At 39.1% G+C, this 9,678-nt stretch overlaps 1 protein-coding gene across 4 annotated transcripts in view; it reads left to right on the top strand.

The window, feature by feature from the left end:
- The window catches only part of Ahi1 (Abelson helper integration site 1), a 149,702-nt gene that overhangs the window by 105,200 nt on the left and 34,824 nt on the right, over positions 1-9,678 (top strand). Inside the window, exon 20 of one of the 4 annotated variants that reach the window (XM_055599410.1) lies at positions 3,887-4,056. The exons of the other annotated variants lie outside the window; for them this stretch is intronic. Within the exon in view, the coding sequence (XP_055455385.1) occupies positions 3,887-3,895 (9 nt within the window). The 3' untranslated portion in view covers positions 3,896-4,056. Of the gene's footprint in view, positions 1-3,886; positions 4,057-9,678 lie in introns of those variants that run through there. 4 annotated transcript variants of the gene reach the window in all.

The raw sequence follows: 9,678 nt of genomic DNA on the forward strand, positions 1-9,678 counted from the left end.
TTCTTTCTTTCTTTCTTTCTTTCTTTCTTTCTTTCTTTCTTTCTTTCCTTCCTTCCTTCCTCCCTCCCTCCCTCCCTCCCTCCCTCCCTCCCTCTCTCTCTCTCTCTCTCTCTCTTTCTTTTTTTCTTTCTTTCTTTTTTTTTTTTTGACAAGTAGAAGCTGACCAAGTTCCAACTACCTGGGTGCTGTTAATTCTGCCGTCATCAGCCAGCAGCAAGCTGTGTCTTGGCCAGAGATGGCAGCACTGCTGTAAAAATACAGACACCCTTGGTAGAACCACATAATTGAGTCACAGGTTAGCTAGATGCTTAGAGATTTCGATAAACTCCTTTTTAAAAAAAGAAAAGAAAAACCTTATCCTGTGACTGTATTGAGACATTAGAGAGTTTTCTGACCACCCTGTCTGTGACTTCTGATACCTTAGCACGCCCTAGGCAGGCCTCACTAGCGGTACCTTGGGGACTTAGGGCATATTTTGCCAAATATGGAAATAAAGCATTGATTATTTTCAGATATGTTGCTGGAGTTAACAAATTTATATATAAGATCATCTTTATAACTTGAAGTTTTCTACAGAAATATTTTAGTTGAAGCAATTCCTCTATGATTTGAAGAGTTTTTGAAAAATTGAATGATAGTAATTATCTCCAATATATGGGCACTTTCTGTGTGCCAAGCACTGTGGGCAGTGTTTTTGCTTTCTGTCATAATCACTGTTTAATGATTATACTTTCTATCATGATTCTGTAAAATAAGGCTATTCTTATTGACATTATTATTTGCCAAAGAAGAAACCGAGGCAATCATTTAAGGTCATCTACAAACACTTCAATTTAATGTGTTAATGCATTGTGGTAGAAGAGCCAGTAACATTAAGTCTAAAAGAAGAGTCAGTCTACATTAATAAGTCATTAAATTCCCGGTTACTCCATAGCACCAGGCAGGGTTGTGGAAATCAGGGTTTGCTCAGGTAGCAATGGCAGTTACTTATATAAAACAATTGATACTTGGGGCTGGAGAGATGGCTCAGCGGTTCAGAGCACTTGCTGCTCTTTCAGAGGTCCTGAGTTCAATTCCCAGTCAACCACATGGTGGCTCATAACCATCCATAATGAGATCTGGTGCCCTCTTCTGGCATGGAGGCATACATGCAGATATAGCACTCACATACATTTAAAAAAAAAAAAGTTGATACTTTTAAATATCTGCTACAAAGTGTCACCTCTGCTAAGCTGCATACTATCACTGTAACTGTAACACTTACGAAGCAGCTGGAGAGCTGTGGGTGACAAGGTCTGTAGACCCTGAGCACCTCTGCAAAGGCTGAGCAGAGCCACCCAGGAAAAGGGCCATGAAGACCTAGATTGGGACCCAGCACAGTACAGAAGCCTTCCAGGGATGCTTCCTAAGAGAGCCGATTTCTAAAATATTTCTTGTAAGACATTCTGTCAACCCACAAAGAGGTTTCAAGCAGATAATGATTTGAGGTTAGTGGATATAATCTCGGTGATTTCCTAGGAAAAGTGGCCTTGAGTTTTTCAGTGGCTGAGGGTGAAAGACACATAGTCAGAGCCATCTGGATGTGAGGAGGGCAGCTTGGGGTTTGTTGGGAAGAGCGAGGCCCAGAAGCTGTGGTTTTTCTAGTGCATAGGCACAGTCACCTGTGACCTTGAGAAAGGAAATTACAGACACCTGCTGCCCCGCAGCTCTGCTACCCACATGCCACAGACAGCTGTTTGAAAGATGGGAGTGGAGGAATGAGAAGGTGGTTATGAGAGCCACCAGTGACAGGGGACAGGTCTTCTTGCACTCCTCCTTGAGACTTATCTCGAGAGCTCACTATAACGCATGCATCTAACACCTAAGCGCGAATGATTCTCCAGCTGGTATTCAGATCTTAATACAAATTTTTCCATTCTACTCAAGAAAAAAAATCTTTATAATCAATATTTAGGGTGTTGCCATATGAGAACCTACAAAAAAAAAAAAAAGTAAGAATAAGTATTGCTCAATACTCCTGTCTTCTCCAGGGCCTTCCCACTCACTCTAATTTTCTGTGACAGTACTTCCAGCCTGCTGGTTCCTACAAATAAGCGCTTAGATTGTTAGGCTCACGTACTTTCCTTGTGTCTCACATATGTTGCTTTCTCTGTCCATTGTGTTTCTACACTAACCGCCCACAGTTACCATTGTAGCCAGAAGCGAGAGTCTCCTCTCTGAGACAGAAAGCTGGGGCTTCATTAATGCATTTTTAAAGATCTATTTAGTTTATGTATGTGAATGCCCTGTCTTCGTGGACACCAAAAGAAGGAATCAGATCCCATTACAGACAGATGTGAGCCACTATTTGGTTGCTGGGATTTGAACTCAGGACTTATGAAAGAGCAGCCAGTGTTCTTAACTATTGAGCCATCTCTCCAACCCACCGTTTTTGTCATTTTACCTGCAGTATTGCTTTGCTTATCATAAGCAACTTTACCTCCCATAATAATTCAAGTTATAATTTTTTATAACACCTTCATTTTCATATGCTTCCCATTACATAAAATTTAGCCTATTACATGTGTGTCTTTGCATATATTGTGTATCTTTTGTGTCTAGCTTACTAAATATTTTTAAGATTCAACTGTGTAAAGTGTGTCATACTGTATTCCTTTCTATGGCCAAAGGGTATTGTGTTATTTGGGTATGGTACATTTATCTAATAATCCACTGATGGGCATTGATTGAGTTGCTACTGTTTTTAAGCCATTATCCAATATACTATCTTATACTGTATATACATGTGTGTGTTGAATTAAATGTAAATTTATATATGTGTAGTGTATAGTATATAATAGAGTATACTAATACTGTAAGTCACACACGGTAATTCCAACGTAGTCTTCAGGTTTTTTTTCAAATATCAGAGCAAGGGATGAAGCATGGCTCTGTAGATTGATAAATTACTTGTTATGCAGGCCTGAGGATCAGAGTTCAAATTCCCAGCACCCGTGAAAATGACAGACAAGTGTGGTGGCCCATCTCTAATGCCAGCACGCAGGAGGCAGAAGCAGGATCCTCAGAGAAAACCAGCTAGCTAGCCTAGCACAATCACTGAGCTGTAGGTTCAGATGAGAGACCTGCCTCAATCTCTAAGGTGCAGAGCCATCAAGAAAGACACCCGAGGTCGGCCGCTCATGCATACAACAGCATGTGCGCACACACATGTATTCCCTCCTAGAAAGGAAAAGAGATTTGGGACAATTGCTGATCGTAATATGGCAAATCTTCGTATAATATTTGAAGGAGCTGCCAAATGATGTCCAAAATGTTTGAATCATTGTTAACTCCTAGCAGACATGATTAAGGATTTTAATTTCTGTGCATTTTCACTTGTCACTGTTTATTTTTTGTTTGTTTCCATTTATCCTTGTGCTTTCTTCTTTGATATAGTGGTTACTTGAAATACTTTATGTAATTTCCACATATTTGTGAATTTTCCTGATTTTACTTTGTAACTGATTTCTGTTTTCCATTTGTTGTAATTGTAGAACACACTTTCTATGGATTTGGAATTTAAAATTTTATATCTTTAAAAAGATGTAGTTGATGGGTCTAGCATACTGTTACCCTAGAGTGTCACATGTACACTTAGAAACACATGTACTGCTTTTATGGTGTAGAATACGTTAGACAAGTGAGTCCATTTAATTCGTTTGTAGCGTTGATTCAGTCTGCTATTTTCAAGTTGATCTTCTGCTGGATTCCATCCATGTGGTCCCTAGGATTCGAGTACAGGCTTCTGACTGGGTTCTCTGTGTCATTTTTCATTCAGGCAGTTTTGTCTTGGGTATCTTGAGGCCATACACAGTACATACATGCTAACACTTACTTTATATTTCAGGCTGGCTGATCATCTCATCTTTATAAAACATCATTTTCTGCTGCCAGGTTAGCTGCCCCAGCTCATCTGGTTAACGTCCTTTCCGACTCTTGTGTGTCTACATCTGAAGCCTTCCTCTTGCACAGTTTATTGTTGAATCATGAAGTTCATTCGTTCCTGAATTTGTTTCTTTTTGAAATCTTAACTCAATTACTGATAATGTATGATTAAGTCCACAATTTGGCTTAGATTTTTAATGTATTTTTGTTTGTTGTTCTGTTATACTTACACATTTGGGAGAAAATAAATTCATATCTTTTTTTTTATTGCTTTCCCTTTTTCCTTTTGGTAGTTTTATTGAGCTGTTTCCTCAGTAATGACTCTTAGAATTGCAGCTAACATCTTAATAAAACTTTGTTTGGATCAGGAACTAAGTTTCTTTATCTCTTCCCACCTTTGTCATTGACTGTTTTCATGCATGTTCTGTCTTTATATGTTGTAAGCCTATTGACATGTGTTTATAATTGTTTCTATGTCAGGTGTTTTCCAACTTGATGGATATAAAAAGTTATAAATAAGGTGGATTTGTTGTTGGTATTCCTTCTTTTGGCTTGTTTTGGTTTTTTCTTTTTTGTTGTTTTTTAGGGCATCAAACGTTAGGTCTTCTCGTGTGACAAAAGTCCTCCAGCACTGAGCTATACTCCTAGCACCTCTGTGATGTTGCTTTGTTTCAGAACAGGGTGCCTTGGCTGTCCTTGAACAACTCTTGAGCCTCCTGTTGTAGCCTCCTGAGTAACTGAGATTATAGGCCTGAACTGCTAGTTCTGACTCAGTATTTTTTCTTTCTACAGTGCATGTGTTTTGCACAACAAATGCTCTTTTTTTTTTTTTTTTTCAGGCTGAAGGACTTTCTTTAGTTTTTCTTTAAGGACAGGCTCATTAGCAACAAACTCAACTTCTACCTCTCCCTCTGTCCCTCCCTTTTTCATGTGTATTCTTCTCCCTCTCTCCCATGTGTGTGTGTGTGTGTGTGTTCTCTTTTCATAGTAAGTTTCATTGGCTATTGAATTCTTGGTTGAGTGTGCTTGTAGCATCCCATTTACCTTTTCACTCTAGCCTTCACATTTCTAATGAGATGTCTAATGAGGGTCAGCCTTGCTGAGGGTCAGCCTTATGGAGGGTCAGCCTTGTTGGGAATCCCATATGGGTAGTAAGTCACACTTTTCTCGTGACACTCACAATTGACTGCCTGCCTTTGGTTTCAGCTATGTCTCCTACTTAGGATTCATTTAGTGTCAGATACTCTTTTTTCACTTTCTGCTACTGCTCTTCTGACTCAAACAAGTGAGCGTTGAAAGGTACTGTGTAAGTCTGTTCATTGTTGCACGTCATTTCTGCCTTTACTTTAGAGAATTCAAGTTTATTTATCTTATAGTTGAATGATTTCTTTGATTGAGTCAATTTGTATCAGATGACCAGTCCTTCTACCAAATAGTTTGCTCTTCAATGCCAGAATTCCGTGGGTTTTGAGATTGTTTTATTGCTGTTTTCTATTTCAATGAGGTATCACCGTCACACTTTCTCTTAATTATTTAAACGAATTTCCTTTAATTTTTTAAATGCTGACTTGGAATCTTTGTCTAGTCAACCTAACATCTATACATGCTCGGGAATATTGTCTACCTTTTGTTTTCTCTGTGATCATATTTTCCTCTTTCCTTACATTTGTATAGTTTTCTTTGTTAATTACACCTTTGAAATAATGTAGTGCATCAAACCTGGAAGCTGAGTCATCTGGGCCTCACTCCTGTTACTGCCTACAGCACTGCTTCCTAACAGGCCATTGTAGTTTCGGGGGACCCCCTGGAGTTACACCTCTCTATGTGCTATTCCCTGAGTTACGGACATCTGTCAAAATGGATGCTTCCCTGGAGATGCTGCATAGAGCGCTGCCTCCGTGGGAAAGGCGTTCTGAGGCGCCCACCACCCTGCCGACTGCTGCTTCCTGCCACTGTGTCTCTGAGCCTGCTGGCTGTCAGGGCTGCCTGGGAGCTGCGAGGAAGTGCTGAGTACTGAGTAAGGCAAGTTAATGCTTCAACTGTTGCTGCTGTTTGTAACAGTTTTTATTAAACGTACAGTCCTCATATTGTTACAAGCTTTTGTTTCGTTTTTACAATTTTGATTAAGTTACTCTCCACAGTTTTTGGCAGTGTTTTGGCAGTTGGTTGCCTGTTTATGAGAACAGCCAATTTTTATTATTCTGCTTTGCTAGAAGCTCCTCCATACTCATTTATTGTAGAGATTAGAGTGTTCCATGGCTCAGCTCCTGTTAGTCATTTTCCATCATGTCATAGTCCCTTACTCAGTAGTAGCCATCCCTGTGTATCATAAGAAGATTTACAAGTAAAAGCTCCTGTAAGCTCATTCACATTTCTCTGCCACATCTTTATTTTCTTCCCTCCCACAGCCAATACATGCATACACATGAACATTTCCAAGAGTATCTGGTCTCCTGTTGCTTTGGGGCTGTGTAGGATAGTACAACATGGAGAAAGTACATATCGAAAAGGAAGCTGCTCCCTTCATCATAGCCAGGAAGCAAAGAGATTAGAAAAGAGGCCAGTAGCCCACTGTGTTTCACTTGTTAGAAGTTCCATCTCCCAGTGGTGTCACAGACTGAGGGTGCCTTTGCCCCATGCTATCCTTACTTCCCACGGACCCTACAGCCTGATAACCATAACATTGGCCATCGGGTCTCAAAATGTTGACTTGAAGGGCTACAGAAATTCATAGGAGAGCTGTCGTCATCCTGTAACGGTAAACCTGAACCTGTAACATGCTTTATTTTTGGAGCCCAAAGTAAACTTCATTAACTTCCATCTTCATTTGTTGTTAGGGATTTCTCGTTGTTGTTTAACTATCACTAAGGGCTTTTCTGCTGTAAAGTTGCAGCTATCAGACAGGATTTTGCAGCAGCTGCACCCAGCATATGATTAGTTTCCATTCACTTTCAAGTCTACAAATGCTATTCTTGTGGAATAATTATTTGAACACATAGAGTAAAATTCTAAAGTTGAAGGATAAGTGCTCCAGACTCTGTCTTATACAGACTTTAATTTTAAAGTCATAAAAACCAGATGTTTTGTGGTGTACTTTACCTTGGAACTCTCTTGATTCCTAGTATTTTTATTCTTTTTATTAGTAAATCAAAAGAATGGTTGTCGCTTTATCTGAAGATAATTTAAATCAAATGCTTTCTAATACTTCTTTGACAAAATGTTTCCAGTTTTGCATATGCCAGCATTATAAATGCTCAGATGACTACAAAACAATATGCTTTGTGCAACTATTTGCTTGTTTTTTTTTTTTTTATCTGTTATTATCTAAATAAGATTAGTTAAAAGTAACAGGAGCTTGATTACTTTTTATAAATATTTTCTGGGTTCTCTCATGTGGTACTCATATGCATAATTAGAAGAAGTTTGATTCTGCCCTACTATACTAGGTATAGGGTATGTGTTATTCTTCTTGTGAAGTAAAACAGAGTCCAATGTGACTCAGTCAGACGGGCTCATATAACACTTAATAATAGGTTTCTATACAATTCAGGATTTATCATTAATGTTAATTTTAGTATATTTTATTCTCTCATTTCTGTTTTAATAGCAAAAACACAGTATTCCTTAATTAGTATTATAAACAACTTTCTCAGAGTTTACTTAATTTTAAGGTAAATATGAAAAAGTACTTTAAATTTTATCTTTTATTGCTTAATTGATAATAACCTGGCAGTAACCATTGTAAGTACCGTTAAGTGTTTGGCTTTATGCCCACCTGTCCATACACAGGACAAAGGACCATCATGATGAGAGTCACCAGTATGAATAGTAGGATTGGAAAAAAATTCACATTTTTGATAGCCATAGTAACAGTAGAAAAGCATAGATGGAATCATTAGCAGTGAAGCTAATTTAGCCCTGAAGTTGTCTCTTAAATTGTTCTGACAAAACTTAAAAGTCAACCTGGAAAGGGTCGAGATGACCTTAGGTCGCTGTATGGCACCACAAGGTCCAACTCACATTAAAGGAATACAGGAAAAAGCAGCTCATTTGCAAAGCAAAATGCACATTTTGTAATGCTCTGGGAGAACTGTAGCTGCAGATGTGGTGATTAAAATAAGCAAAATTCATTCTCATGGTTCTGAAATCAAAAAGTGTGAGATCAAGTAAATCAAGGGAGAAATCATAGAGGAGGTGGTAGAGGGCAGGTGTCACTCTGGTTTTCGGCTGGCAGAGGAAAGTTCTGCAGTGACGATGGAGCCAGCAGAAGCCCTGTTTTAGGAGGGGGTGCGCAGATGTAAGAGTTTATTCAACATAACTTGGCTTGCTATATTGCCTGAGGACATTATGAATATTGACTGTTGGCTTCCGTTCTAGATGAAAGTACAGGGAACAAGTAGACTGCTGAACTTGACGGCTCAGTGTTCCTGCCGGGGTCCTGAGGGTCCTTCAGAGTTAGCTATAACAATGCTTAATTTCTTGGATGATACTACAAAGAAAGTTCTATGTAGCATCTTATCATACAGACTAATTTTTTGAAAATACAAAATAGTATCCAGTGGATAGTGCTATTAAGACTGAAAACTGTGTGCTGGAGAGATGGCTTAGTGGTTAAGAGCCCTGAATGTTCTTGCCGAGGACCTCAGTACAGTTCCCAGTACCCACGGGGTAGCTCACAGCTGTTTATAACTGCAGTTCCAAGAGATCTTGCACTTTCTTCTGGCCTTCACAGACAGGTACCATACATATAAGCATATTACATATGCATGCATCCAGGCAAAATGCTCATACATATAAAAAAGAAGAAAAAATTAAAATGTGTGCATCAATAACCAAAGGTTAAGCCCCAGCTGGAGTAGTGCACGTCTATAATCCAAGTTTTCGGGAGGCTGAGGTAGCAGGATCATGAGTTCAAGGCCAACATGGGATCCATAGGAAAACCCTATGACTAGAGATGTAGCTCAGTGGTAGAACACTTGGCAAGTGTGTGTGAGCCTCAGTACCCACCCCTCCAAATAAAGAAGAAAAGAGAAGAGGGGAGAGTCAGACGGAACAAAGACCAGCCTGGCTCAGGGTGGTGCTGTATACCTGGCGTCCCACCGTTAGGGAAGCTGAGGCAGGAGGATCATTTGAGCCCATCCTGATGATTTAGTAAAACCTGGCCTCAAAATAACAAACAAATAGAAACAAGAGCTGTTCATGGCACTTTACTCAAGATTGTGTTTAATCAATTTGGCTTTAAAAAAAGAGAAGTTCTGTTTTGAATATCCACTGTTAGATAGTTTTTCCTAACTATAGGCTTAATACAAATTCTTAAAGTACATTTAAGGTATGTCAGGATAAGCTGTGATATTGGATAGATTAGGTATCTTAAGTACATTTTTCATTTAATGATATTTCAATTTCCAGATCTCTTATGAGATAACACCAACAAAACTCAAAGACCATGTGGTCTTTGAATGAACAAAGTGGATTTTATGAACGATTTCATTTCCCAGAACTTTTATTACTAACCTGAACATATAAGTACATATCTTTCTTTAAGCATTTTACATAGAAAGATTTCATTACTACTCTTTCAGTTCAGGAATTGAATCATATTTCAGAAAACAACATGCAGGGAACAGGCACACACACTGCCCTACATAGTGAGACACCAAATGTCATGGTACAGAAGACACACACTGACAAACTGTATACGGAGGCCTGCTGCAGCAGGAGGGTCCTCCCTGCTGCAACCAGAGGGTCCTCCCT

The sequence above is a fragment of the Psammomys obesus genome, unplaced genomic scaffold (genome assembly GCF_907164565.1).
Source record: "Psammomys obesus unplaced genomic scaffold, mPsaObe1.curated_primary_1811, whole genome shotgun sequence".
NCBI classification, from domain to species: domain Eukaryota; kingdom Metazoa; phylum Chordata; class Mammalia; order Rodentia; family Muridae; genus Psammomys; species Psammomys obesus.